Source organism: Falco peregrinus, chromosome 8 (genome assembly GCF_023634155.1).
Source record: "Falco peregrinus isolate bFalPer1 chromosome 8, bFalPer1.pri, whole genome shotgun sequence".
NCBI lineage: Eukaryota > Metazoa > Chordata > Aves > Falconiformes > Falconidae > Falco > Falco peregrinus.
In genome coordinates this window covers 21,637,522-21,653,573 of record NC_073728.1, presented here as the reverse complement: position 1 = coordinate 21,653,573, position 16,052 = coordinate 21,637,522, and the positions used below count along the sequence as shown (strand labels likewise).

Sequence of the window (16,052 nt, the reverse complement as noted above, 5' to 3'; positions counted from 1 at the left end):
TGTGTTGTATATGAGAAAATTGGATTTGTGGCTTTTTATTATACAAGATTAGCTTAAATGACTTCAGTGACCCAAAAGAATAGAGTTTTGATAGTCAGTGACCAGATTCAAATTAGTACCCAATAAAAAAGTACATGTATTCATTTATAGTCGAGCTAAGAGAAGCTTAGTCTTACAGTAGCAGAAGACGAAAATGCATTATGGAGATAAGCAGTTGACTTCCTTAGGCTAGATAAAATATACTGAAAGGAAAGACAGAGAAGAATCTGTGTATGTCAAAGACATTGTCTGACTCTGTACCTCTTCTGGAGTGCAAGTGCTTAGCTGTAATTAGAAGTTGTGTCAATGAAATCTGAATGCATTGTCGCATTTCTGACCATATTATACTGTATCTACATGGTGTTTCAAGTAACCCCTCTCTATCTGAACCAGAAGCATGAAAGAAATTAATAAAACATATGAGGACAAGGAAAGAGCTTGTACTGTGCCCTCTATATGATAGTAATATCCCTGCTACAGCTGTATAGTAAGGTGACATTGTCATTAGGCTTTTTCTCTCTAAGTCATTTGCACTTCGCAAACTAAATGTTGTATCAAAGCTTGATGTAATTCTTACCTGGCATGTTCTTACTTTGGGAGGAGTGATCTATTGCAAGCATAACCAAATTGAGGTTATAAATACAGTGCTAATATTACCAATATTTACTTGTTACTACTGTTACTACTTATAGAACCCATCACCTAAGAATCGTGAAGCACTGCCAAACCTTAAATAACATCAGAACATCCAGCCAGAGAGTGTACTTTTCCTAATTAGCATGGAAAGTCAATAGCTGGGCAAATCATTAATTCAGCCAGATCATACAGGAAGTACCAGGGATGCAAGTGAGAAGCCGGGAATGCTGACTAGTCTTTCTGAGATCTAGAAAGCACTTCTGAAGTCCAACCTGAAAAAAGAAAACCCATTTCTTCTTTCTGTGCTGTGTAAATGCTTGAAATACTTTCAAAACTTCCCCAGCTTGGCTTTGCATAATAGAAGAGATACAGTACTTTGACAGTATGGTCTTACTCACCTAGCTGAAATGAGGCATCAGTGAAGAATGTTTGCAGAGATGTGAGATCTCCTGTACAGCTTTAAGACAAAAGCATTTTTGCTGAGCACTGGCACAGTGAGCGTAGCCAGTGAGTGCATAGATTTTTGTGCTGTACTTCTCTTTCTGTTGGAAGTTCTCAGAGCATTTCACAAACTTCAGTGACTGAAATGTCTCCAAGCATTAATGACATTCCTAACTTCATTGAATAGGGGGGGAAAAAGAGAAACATTGGGGCTGACTGACTCCCCCACTGACACAAATGAATCCCAGAGACCTTAGTCTCTGATCCAGCAGACACATAGGTAGGAGCCTTAATTTTTCAGATGAGCAGTCCTGTTGAACTTAAAAGGAAATGCATTTGAATAAAATTAAACATGTACATGGTTAAAAGATTAATAATCCTAATTTTAACCATTAACTTTTCTCCCCTCCCTCGTGAATGCCTTTTTTTAAAAAATGTATTTTTTGTCAAGGGTTTTAAATTGTTTAATTGGTCCATTTTATGAAGTTGGATTTAATATAGGTTGTATTTTCTTTAAGTCTACATGGATGTCATTTGTATTTTCTCTAAAGTGTTGACCATATAATAGGTGTGAAGCTAGACTTCTAAAAGGCACAGTGTAGTCTTTTAACCTTTAACCAGTTTAACCTCTCAGGGAACCCATGGCAGTTTTAACTGGCTATGTTACTATCTAAAAACATTTGTTCTTCAAATATTGATGTTCTTCTCAAAGTAGAATAACATTTAATTATTTTTGGTGTGTAAAGTAATAAACAACCTTGTAAATGAAAATCGAATGTAGGGACAGGTACCAAATGTTTACTGATGATAAACACCATGCTAATTCTTTCTTTTTTTTAAGTAGGAACTGACCACTTCAGGGGTTTTTTTGTTTGCAAAGTCATTAAAGATTTTTGATTAATAAAAAGGTTTATTTGTTTGCTTGGTGTGCTAGATCAGAAAAGTTAAGTTTATTTCTAGTTTTGCATGAGGAACTAAGGGAGAGCTCAGGGTTATTAATTATGAACCTTAGAAACCTGATGACAGTGGTGAGTGTGGTGAACCTTGACCAACTGTCTTATCATTCTAAATTTTATTTGGTCATTAGCCTTTTTACAAGTTGTTTTAAAATGCAGCAAAATTTTATTAATTTTAAACAATTTGCTTCAAATTTGCTGCATCTCCCAACAACCCTCTTTTATCCCATGTTGTGTCATCAGTTCTCTAGTGCAAGGTTTTCAAGCTTTAGACTTGCTAATCTGAAGCCTAGCCAAAAACAACCTTTCCAAGGCTGTCTACTTTGGCCAAAAAAGGCACCGAAAACTAATTTCTAACATACAAAAATATCAGAATTACAGCTAAGAGAAAAATAAATTCACCAACTACTTGCTCATTGATGTAATTGCTATTAACCTTAGAGACATAAATGTATATACCATATGTACCATGTGTGTATATAGATACGCAAGATTTTCAAAACAGAGTTGCAGTTCTCATTATCCTATACAGTATATAGCCTAAAGCAGTTTCCAAAAATGTGGACATACCTTGCGTTCTGCACTGTGGTTTAGACTGTCAGGTAGCATACTCTGTTAGATCTGGAAAGGAAGTGCCAGTTTTGCAGCATTGTATCAATCCTAATGTCAGCAGCTTAAAAGAGAAATACTCTTTAAAATGAATACAGAATGTTTGAACCGCTCCAAAGAACATCACTGGTGTGGTTGAGTGCTGGCCCCCAGATTGTTTTCAGGGGATTGGTATTTTTCTTGTCGGAGGAAAGTAAGAGAAAAAGTTCCTTTCGGTGTTACGTGGACACTGGGTTTGCTCTGCTCCTTTATGGAATAATTACCAGCGATTAAGTGTTCTTGGGTTTTGTTTTTCCCATCCAGCCTCCCTAACAGTTATGCAATATATAGTTTAGGAAAACTCTGAAGACTGTTTAGAGTCACTGCCTTTCCGTAAAGCAAAGGGCTAAACACTGGGGTTGATGCAAACAAGGCACTTAGCATCTGAAAGAAGTGTTAACACTTTATTTACATTTAAATTAAAATGGACACTTATTTATGTGTTCTGGTTCTGAAAGGTGTGTGGTACATCTGCAGAGGCCTATTGTTTATTCATGCTGTAAATCCTTTGAAATGTGTTAAAATGCTTCCCACTCATTATAAAAATCCTGCCACCCATGGATTAGGGCTTTGATGTCACCAATCCTGCTTCAAAGGGTTCTTTCAATGCTATTAATCACAGTTTAGCCTCTGAAGATATAGCCAGAGAAAACATTTGGACATCTTGTGCTAGACTTGCTAAAACTTTGAAATATACAGAGTGTCTTGCATATGCACGGTCCTGTATCACTTCCTCTCTCTTCTCTGAGCCTTTATTTTGAAAAGCTATTTTGTGATGACTTTGGCTTTCTGCAAGTACAGAGGAAAAAGTTTAGGACACGTCATACTGTACATTTAAAAAAAGGCACTGGTCTTTCAGTTGACACCACAATATGTTTTTGCCTGAGGAATTGAGTCAGTCTTTAAAAACCCCAAGGGACAATAAGATTGGGGATTAACAGGCCTGTATGTCAAAAGGTCAAAAAAAGATACCGTCTTATCATTTTCTCATCTCTTAAATTAGTTTGTGAGCTTAAAATGCTGTCTAAACACTTCAGGATCCACAGGATTTCATAGAAACAAGACTGTTTCTGCTGTCTTTTTCTCTTTCAAATCTCTCAATGAGTCACAGAGAAATTGATTACTAGCGATTGAGCTGTATGCCTTTGTGCTGTCCTTGTTTTCATCAGCTCAGTAGCTAAGGTCAGTGACATACCACCTTATCACTGACTTTTTCCTCCCTTTTAAATCAACACTGCGCTCTGTTATGCCTGTGCTGAATGCTCTGCAGACACAATTGGTAATGACTGGGGTGTGGAAGAAGTGTGGTGGTGTCTACTATTTTTAGTACTACTATACAAACTGATTTCCCACCATACAAATTTTTCCCTGCTAAGCTTCTTGAACAGTCTTTTCAGTATGTATTTCTTTCTGTTCGAACAGGTAATTTGGCACAAGCAAGAGCCAGAGTGACAGCAGCATCTAGGTCTTTGCCTCCACAGCTTAGTGCTGGTCGTATCAAGGTTAGTAGTGTTCCCTTTGAAGACAGGCAATTGTTCATAAAATATTACAGTGAGACTATGGACACGATGCATAGCTGGTGTAGGTATATAGTGAGGTTCTCAACAAATGAAAGTCTGCCTTAATATCAGAAAACATGCACCTCAGCTGGTAGCAACATTTCCAGTTTTATTAAAGACTCTATTGCAGAGTCCAGTGAAGAATCAATTTACTACTGATAATCTTTAAACTTTCGAAGTGAAATCTCAGTTACATTGATATTGATCACAATATTCCTCTTTATTTCAATGGGGTCAAAGTTTTCCTCTGGGAATTTTGGCCCTAGAAAGAGATCTAATTAGGTAAAATTTGAATAGTGTATTTAACAGTACGAAAGACAAAATTTTTTAAAAATGCAGTCCTTTTTTGTTCAACTTGCAAGTGAAAAACCAGGAGATGTTTGTGACTGATAGATGACCAGAAAAGAACAACTTGGCAAAACCACTCTGCTTTAAAAAGAACTGTAATTTAAATGCTGCTGAATTTTGCCATAAAAGTATGTGGCATTAATTGCAAAGGAATGGGATAATTTTATGGCAGTTAATAGGATGTATTGCCAACTGAGTACACTGAATTTGTGAGGAAAACTCTTGTGCCTCAAGCTGATAGCATGTACCTGATTCCTAAGTAGTACTGTTAGAATTAGTTTACTTAAAGGGGGGGGGGGGGGGGGCGGGGAGTTGCCTCCAAAGCAAGCAATAATAATTATTAAAAACAAATGTAACAGCAACTGTTCAAAAGTCTACAGAATTTTGTTATGTGTTTTCTATTTATTTTCATTCTTTCTTGTTATTAGAAGCTCATGCTCAGATGCTGATAAAGTAATTCATGTCACCCAACCATCTATATCCTTCACTATACTTGCAAATACAGGTGTGGATTTCAAAGATGTATTTCCTCTCTGGTATAAACACTTCCAGTGCTGAAGGACAAATAATGGCCTTTCCAGTTTTCTTGTGTTATACACACATTGTCTTCCATATCCAGCTATATTCCACGTAAGCTTTCTAAGCACGCATTTTGATACAGCTGGAATGGAATACAGCAATTCTCTTTTAATAAACACAATCAGTTACTAAGTAGTGTTTAAGTGGTTTTTATTTACCCCTCAAATTTTTAAAGCAGGAGCTAAAAAACATGCGTAAGTGCAGTACTATTCAGAAAATTTTAATTGAAATGGGTTTTAGCTGAAAAAAAGTCCTTATTATAATTTCAGAAAACTTCGTATAATCATAACAACTTTGGGGAAAAGGATTTTAAATTGCTAATTACAATTTATTAAAAAATCCAAACATCATAATTTTGTTTGGAAGTCTGGAAATTTTCATTTATTGTTTAATTTATGAGCTTTTTTTCTCAATGTATTTTTTTGGTTTTACAGCATTTTGTACCATGCCAGCAGCAGGTGTGGTCAATATGTGAAAGTAATAATTTCCAGTGACTTCATAAGGTGACATGATGTCATATATCATTCTTTCAATATTGTTTCAAAACTATTATAAGCAATACATTTTAGTGACAGAACAGTTTGTGTTTTGTAGGTTTTCCACTTCATTTTTAAACATATAAACGTATATTGTACATCACTACTACTGTCATGTAAAAATGTGACTTAACAGTTGAAATATTCTTCATTTTAGTTTAAAAAGACTAGCTAGTGATTTAAAACATAAGATTATATCATGACATTCTTATTATGTTCTATCATTTTCTACCAAGCCAACAGTGATAAAGCCTATTGCCTTTTGTACATGCAATTATTGCCCTACCGTAAAACCAGAGGCAAACTTATAAACATTCTTACAGGAAAATCTCCCTAGTTTCAGGGTCTATCAGAATTTTTCTAATAGAAACTTCAAATGTTTCTTGTCAAAAAGGTTTGGAAATTGATCCTAGTCCTTACAGATTGCACAGATCTGAATTTACAACTCACTTCCATAGGAAAAATGGAAAACTTCATGATACTGGTTTTGCCCTGATTTTCTGAGAAAAAGTGTATTACATCTCCTCTGTGAATGTTTCTGACCATCTGTCTTTTTGTGTGCTGGTTCCCTTCCCCCCCAAAAAACCCAAAACAAAACAAAACAAAATCCTTTTGAACACAGCAGGTTGTAGTAAACCATATTTGACATAGTGGCAGTCTCAAAGATCATAAGGTTCTACAGGTTTGGTGAAAATAAGCAGCTGTGAAAAGAGATGCTTGCAGTGTCCTACTGCCCAAAAGGTAGAGCATAAGCTTGCCCTTTATTGGACAGCAGATATTCCAGATATGACAGAGAACTTGAGTGCTGGACCTCCAACAACAGTATCACTAAGAGTCCGTGCTTTTCTAGACAGACAAGAATCCAATTTGCAAGCTCAAATGCATGGGCATTTGGGCTTCAATGCAGTCCTCAAACTATTTGCTTTTGCTCTTTATTTGGTATTCTTTATGGTTAAATTGTCTGTCTTGTAAAATTAAATATTACCAGTTGTTCTGAATTTACTGTCAGTATTCACTGGTATGGTTTTGTCTTCCACCTGACCTTTACTAGAGATTTAGATATCGATTCTTAAAAAGCAATTGTTTTGCAAAGATAGCTTTGAAACATTCCCATATCCTTTTCCATGGACATGCCTGCTGTTCTGGTTAGGTCATTGATGCTCACTTTGTCAGGTGACATCTTAAGATTTTTGATGCTATCTATGCTGATAAGGCATTTTTCCTAGGATATACTACAGAGTTTTCTGTTAACATCCTTAAAACTGAAATCAAACGGCATCCTTTTTTCCCCCTCATGTTAGTTTGAGATGTGCACTAATGCATGTACACCACTCTGGGCTAGAACATCACAGATTACAAAAATATACTGAAATTTTTACGGTCAACCTTATGGAAATCTGTCTCCCTTTGCACCATCTGTATTCTGAATTTTGTCTTCACAAGTTTTCTTTTGATTTCTTCCCCAACACAAAATCCATTTTCTTGATCTATTACTACTTAGTTTTTCATTTCCTTTATATTTTGCATGCAGTCTCCAAAATACCTCCTGAAGGTAAGAGACACATTTGCTTTATTGAGAACTGTGATCTTTCAGCAATTACTTTTAGTGTTCAGAGTAGTGGTCTTAAGTCAGTGAGTGTTGGAAATGATCGTGTGGACCAAAGTCCAGGAAGTGTAGCACAGGTGCTGACAAGAGCATTATCTGGTTTATACAAATGCCACCTGGTCAGAGCAGATGGTAAACTGCCACAAAGCAAGTGAATGCTAAAATGTTGCTAATGCTCCATGCAAACAGGATGTTGGTTGATTTTCTTTAATTTTGTTGAGCTGTAATACAGCAACACAATCTGCTTGTGATTGGTAACCATGGTTATACTCATTCATAAATTCTGGTTTCATTTTGATAAGAACAGCTGTACTGACAATATAACTAAAATATACAAGGAGCAATATGTTTGCTGTCCATGTATACCCTCTAAAAATAACTCATCTGAAATGCTGAAAAGGCGGTATTTGAAGCTATGGCAATTCAGCAGAGTGAGATTGCTGAAATTCTTGGCATCAAAATGGCAATTTAAAGTAATTAATAGTAACCACAGCAGCTGAAAGGAAAAGACACATTCTGAGATTACCTACTTTGTTTACCACTTGTTATCCAACAACATTTTTTCCATACACGAGCAAAATGAGACAGCTCAATTTACTTCCTGGGCCTGGAGTTCATTGTAGTGGTGATAAGAGGAACGCTTTTTGGAAATCGGTTCATAAGGTATTGCATCTTGACAGCTGCCTGGCCTTCCTACTTCTGATAAAGTACTCTGAAGTACTCACGCCTGAAGGAATGACCCTAACAAAACCTGAACCTAGCTTTTATGGGTGAGTTGCGGTGGGTCTGCAGTGTTCCTGGGACAGCTCTAACAGCTGAGTTTTGTCTTCCAGGTTGACACAATGGAGGTTATGCGACACCCTGAGGAAACAACTAACATGAAGCGGCAAACTATGGCTTCCTATTTTAGGGTACAAAAGTTAAATTGTAAACAACATTTTGATGATAAGAGCAATAGATATGTGTAAAATATTAGTGGGATTGTGAGATCAAGGAGAATAATAAGAGAATTCTTTCACTCTGTGTGAGACCTTTGTAGACTCATAAATTTTCTTTTGCTTTTTCTTTTTGTTTCCTCATACTTGCACTTCTATAATTTTGCGGAGTACATTTATAACAGACTATTTCCATCTAAAATGCTGGATGACTAGAGCAGGCCTCTTTGAGGACAGAAAACTGATTTTGTGTAAATAAAGTAGCTGTCATTCATTACTAAAGCCTTCATATTTTTTCACCAGCTTAGGCATACCTACTTTTAAAGATAAAGATTTGTCATTTGTGCTAATAAGTAAAAACAATCCATCTTTTGGGAGTACTGTTGTAAATCGTATGCATTACCATTTTATCAGTACTAATCCTGACTAGGGCAATGCGTATTCTGCATGTATGTTTAAATCAAACAGGTATGGAAAAGACATTGGGAATATTGACTGGAAGGTTAAGAGTCAGGAAACACACATGCCAATCCAAGGCTGTTGGTTAATGTTTTTTTTCTTGCAGCCATTGCAGAGTGGAAAAGTTTTGAGTGGTTGGGCTGCACTTGTACTGTGCAGAATGGGGAAGTTCACATTGCTGTGCCAGAGTGGGTCCGGGCAGGAATACCTGTTTTCTTTGTTGTGCAAAATAGTGTAAGGACAGGCACAGAGGAAGCTGATGTATACTGGGATGTTGCCCCAGTGTGGAGGCTACAAGGACATACATTCAGACTTATTTGTGTAGTAATACAAGTGTGGATTTAGAGTGCTCTTGCAAAGAACTATGAAGATATCAGCTGTGCAGGAACTGTTAAGAAAATAAAATTAAAAAAAAAACCAACAAAAAAAGTGAGTGGAGGAGTGAGTGTGAAAGACAGCATAATATGTATGCAGCCTACAGCAAAGTGACCAGTCAACTTGAAATTGTACATGATTTTGAGATACTGTATTTGCAAAGACTACTTCTCGTACAGTAGGTTAATGAGGTGAGGGTGGAGAAGAAGTATCAGTGTTCAGAGGGGTCATTGGAAAAGCAGACATATATGATCTGATCACAGTTTTTTCATTTTGGTGTAAAATGCAATGGAAAAAATTGTTTTCCATGTCCAGGGTGGATAGGAAAAAAAGTAATGGGCCTACATTTTAGCAGGAAGATTTAGGTTAGATGTTAAGAACATTATGAGTAGTCATGATAATGTAGCACTTCAGTAGATTGTCCAGGGAGATTGTGCAGTCTATATTCTCAGTGATTCTGAAAAATGGATTAAATAGAGGTGTGCCTGAAATGATACAGATACATCTAGTGTTCTCTTTGGGCAGAGGACTGAACCGATGACTTCTTGCAACCCTTTCCCCATGATTTCCTGTGAATTTCTGTGATTGATTGTTTCACAGTAAAGTTTGTTCTTCTGTTGGGGATATTTGATTGGTCAAATGTGCCTACAGTTGAATTACAGTTAGGACATTTTTCAGTTCTTTTTTTTTAATATGGGCCTTCTTCAACTACAGAAATGTGGTATAAGAAGAGATGAAGAGAAAGGTATAAGAAGAAAGAAATAAGAACTAGATTAATGATTTTTTTTACAGTTGAAAACTTTTAATAGGTTCTGGGGTTTAGCCAAAAGCTTAAAAGTTAATAAAACATCAGTGCAGATTAACATTACTGATTAAAATATAATCAACCATTACATGCTGTTTACAAATATGTATCTCCTGCTTAAGTAGTTGCATTGCAGTTTTTGTCAGGTGTGTGTCTTTTTTATTTCCCTCACTAGTATTCCCTCATGGATCTTTTATCCAAAATGGTTGTTGGACAGCCTCACTTTATCCGCTGCATTAAACCTAATGATGATCGAGAAGCACTGATGTTTTCTCATGAGAGAGTTCTATTGCAGCTACGATACACTGGAATTCTGGAAACTGTAAAAATACGTCAAAAAGGGTATTCTCATCGTATCCTCTTTGAAGAGTTTGTGAAAAGGTAAGACTTCTATAGCATGGCTGTTGTTTTAAAACTCCATTCAGTAAAATATATTCTAAGTTTTTAAGTGCAAAGTACAGAAAGTTCTACAAACATTGATCTGTACATGTATGGTCTGATTCTCTAATGAGAGCAGACACTATCAGAGATAAGGACTACAAGAGAGATCTGAGCTCTAACAGAAAAGTCAATGTGAGACAAGCAGTGAACACTTAGTAGCAAGTCTGTCCCAGTGGTTCACTCAGTAGAGGCTGTTGACTCTGCTTGTTAGTGAAAATTATGCATCATACTTGGATAATACAAGGATTTGGGAGGTCAGTGACCTTCAGCCATCATATGAAGAATGTGCACACGCTTAAGAACAAGCTGATATAAAAGCTTCAGATTTAGAAATATTCCTCATAATAGCTTCACAGCCTCGTAGTCATTTATCTTGGAGATACGAATTATAACCGGATCTCTGTTCAAGTGAACCGTTGTCATGGCTACTTTGACTGGCTTTAACACTATTCTCAGTCTCAAAAAGTTGTAGATTTGATTCAGGAAATGCTATTGTCTTTATGATGACAATATGTTTATATGATCATTATTGTTTCCTCTGGATTTAAAGTATGTTTTTCTGTAGTATTTACTGTTTTCCAGTCTATATGTTATGGAGCAGAAGCAGTACCATTAAGCAATCAACTACTCAACAGTAGCAACAAGTAGTGAATGGCTAAATCAAGTATTTAGTGATATTTTCTGAACTGGAGGTTGCTCATCTAGACAATACAGAGTTGATTAATCTACTGAAAGCAAGTCATTCATATGATGCTAAGGGAAGGAGCTGATAATGTTTGTGAAAGAGATATAAACAGTTTCACAGGCCTTTCTAAAAACCAGAGATAGGGGTTGTTTACTTCATTTGGGCTTGGAAATCTGTGGTCATTACATTGAGAAATGTTGAATGATAAACCATAGCTTAATCAATTCATTCTGAAAAAATATGAATTTTTCTGATTTATAATATATTAGTGTGCCAAATGAATATGTAGTAGGAAAATACTAGAGATATGTATCCCAGGAAAGATAACTAACGTGTTCATTTGTCCATCAAAGCAATTCAATTTTCAGACATGATCTCCTTCAACTATTTTTTTGTGTTACATGACTAATTTTAGGAAGGTCACACCATTCTGAAGCAAGTTTAACAAAGAGATTAGTTTCTGTGACCACTAACACATCTTTGCAACATCCTGAGGAGGCTAAAGGCAGAATTATTAACCTTAACTTCTGTCCAATTTACACATAAGTGAACTAAGATTAACTCCACTGAAATCAGTGTAAATTGAGAGGAAATTAGGCCTTTTATCAGTAGACTCTTTTCACTGAAAATTGCACAGACTTTGAATACAACCTTGAAAAGTAATGGTAATAATAGCAGCACTGACTGTAGCTTTCCATTCCTGCAAATAAGGGCAAGTTGTGTTTAACATCTTGTTAGATACTCCCCAAGTTTTCAGTCCAACTTGGTGTCGTTCTTTCAAGAAAGAAAGTCAACATGACAAGGAAAATGAGGGCGAAGAGATTTAGCAATTTGCCCAACAGTGTACAACACTTCCTGAGTTCATAATATAAATGGAGCGTGAGAGAGTGGATGTTCTTGCTCCTTTTTTCAGTTCGTGCTTTATTTTTAAACAAATTTTTTTTTTTTGCTGTTGGGGTGTGGGGGGGACAGAACAATGCTTAAAAAACTATCCATTGAACAAGAAACATTTTTCTTCAACTTACAGCCATGACTAGTCAAGTGTTTTTAGGAACTGAGTAGTTGAATACATAAAAATGTTTGAGAAAACAGGTCAAATGCTAAACAGATTGGCACTTCTTTGTTCATAATCAAAAAGACATTAGGCAAGTATGAACAAGAGTTTCAAAATGTCAGTAAATGTGAGGATATCAAAGATTTTCTAAGCCAGCAAGTTAATTGGTATTTTGATCCTTTTGAGCAACTGAACAACTAAATGGATGAGCCAGCACTTTTTCTCCCTTGATGTTATTAAACAAATAGGTGTGCTTCTTATCTGCCTGTTCAATAATGCTGTTTTGTAAACTCTTAGCAGGAAATATGAGGACAAAACAATCAAAGGCAGGGGAACAGAACTATTCAGGGTTTATCAGGTGGGAGGTAAACAAAAGATAAAGCTGTGTCTAGTGTTACTCTTTACTGTCTTCTGTTTTCATGTAGAACAGATTATTTCAGTGTTGCAAACCTGGAGGTGTAGTTTATTGGGTTAATAAACAGATGGTGAGGAGACGACTTAATTGTAAGTCGTTCACACAATGTTTCTTCAGCCAAGCATACAACCATCTGTTTTATGTATGTAAATATACATATTCTTTTACTTAAAGTAGGAAAATGTAATCTGCAGCCCCTGTAAACACTGTAGACCTGTCAAGTCTTGGGCACTTCGTCTCCATTAGCCTTGTCTCGCTCCCCATGCCATCATGTGTCTGTCTTACTTTTCCTGTGAAGCAGCATGGCCCCTCTCTCAGGCTGGAGTCCCAGGTTTCAGACACAGGTTATTAACCTGATCAGGCAGCCAGGTGTGCCTGGCTTGTGGGGCTGCACAGTGACCATGCGCTGCACAGCAGTTGAGATGTGCTTTCTAGCTGTGACCTGCACTGAAAGTCCCACTGGATGGGATGCTCCTTGCCATATACAAGTGCCCAGGCCCCTCGAGCTTCACATGATGTGATGGGGTGTGTAGGTGTATCCTCACCACATATCCCCCAGCTGTATACACCTTTTCTCTAATGTGGCATGTATTGTACCATGGGTTGAAAGATAAGGGACTTCAGAGTCTATAGATGCTAAATGCTGTCATGCTTGAAGTGCCTCATAAGCACATAGAAACGTGTTGAGAAATTCGGTACAAGTTTCATTTAATGACTGTCTTTTATCTTCTCTGCCCATTTACATTCTTCATTAAAGTTCTTTGTGTTGCATTATGATGCAGGATACATTTTTCCTATAAGTACTACTTACTCCACAGTAGCCAGATGATGTTACTCAGGTTATACGCTCATGGCAATACCAGTGCTATTACCGTAACAGTGAACCCAATGAGGTTGGTTCTGCTTTTTCAGTCTCACAGTGCAAATCTGTGTCATGACCATATCGTGACCAAATCATTTGTCATGACCATATAAAGCCACATTGACCTTAATGACTCACATTCTGCATTCATAGGAGCTAGGAATAAAAGCTGGTCACATACTGCAAAATCCTGTAAAAATTGTTACCTCAGTATGTGCTTTCTTCTAACCCCCAAAATTCAGTAGTGATAACTTCTTTATTATTCAAAATCGGGGAAGCACTGAATTAGAAGTCAACACTGAGTTAGAGGTTTTAATGCAAATTTATTGAGTCTACACTGTACCAAAGTCCTTAAGTGATTTCCGGAAATAAAACTGTATCATCTCCCATATTTTGGTGTTACTGTTATCCATGGAAATATTTGGTATTTTTTTCAGAAGCTTTAAGATTTCACCAGATCTGTATAATGTTCCTGTATGCTTTAAATATGGTAAACTGCTGTACCTTCCACATACACTTTCTAGAATCTTGTCATTCACAGAACATTGGTAAACAATTGCAGGATGGAGAGGGTAGGAAACCTAGGAGTAAAGAGTCTGCTAACCCCTTATGAATTGTATATGCAGAATGGAACAAATGTGCCTTTCTGAGATTCTATGTTTATCTGGTTATTTACAGCATGTGTTAGTTATCTGTTACTGAATTTCAAGAGTATCTGGGATGTTTTTTTCATTTACATTTACACTATTTCATTCATACTGTCAATATAGAGTCAGATGTAATTAGTCATATGAATTCAGATGTGAAAGCTTCCGAAAGAGATGAGGTACAACCAATACTGAGGTACAACCAATACAAGTTAGAAATTTTTGAAAGTTATTTAATGACTCTTTCAGTTCTAAAAACATGTTTGTTTGGTTTTGAATTTTCCAACTCCAAGGATGAGAAGGTAAAAACATATTTTGGAATGTTGAGAATCTCCCTACTGTTGCTTGGAGTCTGGCTAGAAAGGGATTTTGCCGTCTTGCACCTCATACTTTTCACATATCATTATCCATTCTCCACTTCAGGCCAGTATATTTTGCCAAAGAGATTTGTTTTAAAGAGAAAAATGGTTAACCATTACTTTTTTGAGTTTATTGTGTTGAATTGATGCTGCTTTTAAGTCTGGAATGTGAAGGGAACTTTAGTAAGAGACACTGGTATAGTAGTTAATGGTGCTGTTTGAATGCTATTTATTGAACAGTTCCACAGTTCACCCTTTAAGGAGCCATTTGTTTACGATCAGTTTATCTAATCTAAACCACCAACACTAAAATGCCTTGGCCATAATCAGGTAGTTAATGCATAGCATCGTTCTGAAGTTTTTGATATCTTAGCATACTTGGATGTTTTTAACTTTTAACCTTAAATCTGCATGTTCTAGCTTTACAATTGTTGATCTGGGCTAAAATTTAACTTTTAAAAAATATTGGTTTATGCCTAATGACTATTAAGTACTGTTAATCCCATTTTAATGTAAATTTTGTCTGGAATACTATTCATGTCCGTGAGGGATAGTCTGTAGTGCAGTATAAGGACCACTGGTTAAGAAATACATAAGTCCAGAGTTTCATCAGCTCTGAGAAATTAGTTCTGCTGAAATTACGTTTCTCTTACTTAGTCTCACTGCTACTGAGAAATTGATCAGTCAACTACTTCTAGGAAACAAGTAGATGAATGTGTCACATGTAGGAAATTTTCAAGCAGAATGTATAACCCAGGAAAATAATGTATTTTTGCACAAATATGTGTATGTTTATGCAACAACACATGAAGGACTATAAACTTCATTTTTAAAAATAGAAATAAAAGTATTGTCTTAACATAGAAGATCACTGAAGTATTCCAGTCTACTGCGTTTTCTGCTGGAATAACAAACACAGATATGGAAATAAAAAAGTAGAGTTGTGAAATTTTCATCTCATCTGGAAGCAACTGGGATTTCTAGCTCACTTTTCTGAAATTAAATATCTGGCTTCTTCTCTTGGTGAAATGTAGTAAATAGAGGTCACTGTGATCTCTGTACACTAGATTTCACAAGTATGATAGAGATGAAATTAGACCAGTGAATCTAAATGAACAATTGTAGTTGCATATGCCCCAAAGTTTTGGGTGCATTCCCAGACGTCTTCTCTACCATTTCATCATGTAAAATATTTGTGTGTTTTTACCAGATACATTAAGGGGAAACATTTTGCCTTCCTGCAAAATATTCCATGTGGTCCATTTCTGTACTAAGATTTTAGATTAGGTAAAATAATTGGATGACCTTATGCTGTGCTGCCAGACATACAGTTATCCTGAGCACAAGTCAAACTACTCATGCATGTGTAGTTATGTCATTCAGTCATGAAAACAGGGACCAGACAGAAAACAAAGTGTTTGCTTAAAAAAATTATGTGGATTTGAGCTTTGGAACACTACCTAGAGACCTTTTACTATGCAGAATGCAAACTCCAAAAGCAGGTCTGGAGGAGAAATAATCAAAAAGAAATTGCCAGTCTCATATTGCTAGGCCTGATTTTTGATGAGTAGAGTAATTTCTGCCTTATTTTTTATGACATAACTGAAAAGGAACAGGAAGACCTGTTATTGAAAATCTAACATTCTAGCATGTTTAATCAGTTACAG

General features: G+C 36.3%; 1 protein-coding gene across 9 annotated transcripts in view; it reads left to right on the top strand.

Annotated features, from left to right (window-relative positions):
• Positions 1 to 16,052, top strand: part of MYO3B (myosin IIIB) — a 207,619-nt gene that overhangs the window by 122,578 nt on the left and 68,989 nt on the right. For 5 of the 9 annotated variants that reach the window (XR_003554319.2, XM_027786370.2, XM_027786367.2 and 2 more), the window contains 4 exons: positions 4,143 to 4,222; positions 7,274 to 7,294; positions 8,182 to 8,259; positions 10,098 to 10,303. Coding sequence is in view for 5 of the 9 variants with exons in the window: in XM_027786370.2 (XP_027642171.2) it covers positions 4,143 to 4,222; positions 7,274 to 7,294; positions 8,182 to 8,259; positions 10,098 to 10,303 (385 nt within the window). In the remaining 4 variants the exon portion in view is untranslated. Of the gene's footprint in view, positions 1 to 4,142; positions 4,223 to 7,273; positions 7,295 to 8,181; positions 8,260 to 10,097; positions 10,304 to 16,052 lie in introns of those variants that run through there. The other 4 variants (XR_008748563.1, XM_027786371.2, XR_008748564.1 and 1 more) reach the window with 4 other exon arrangements.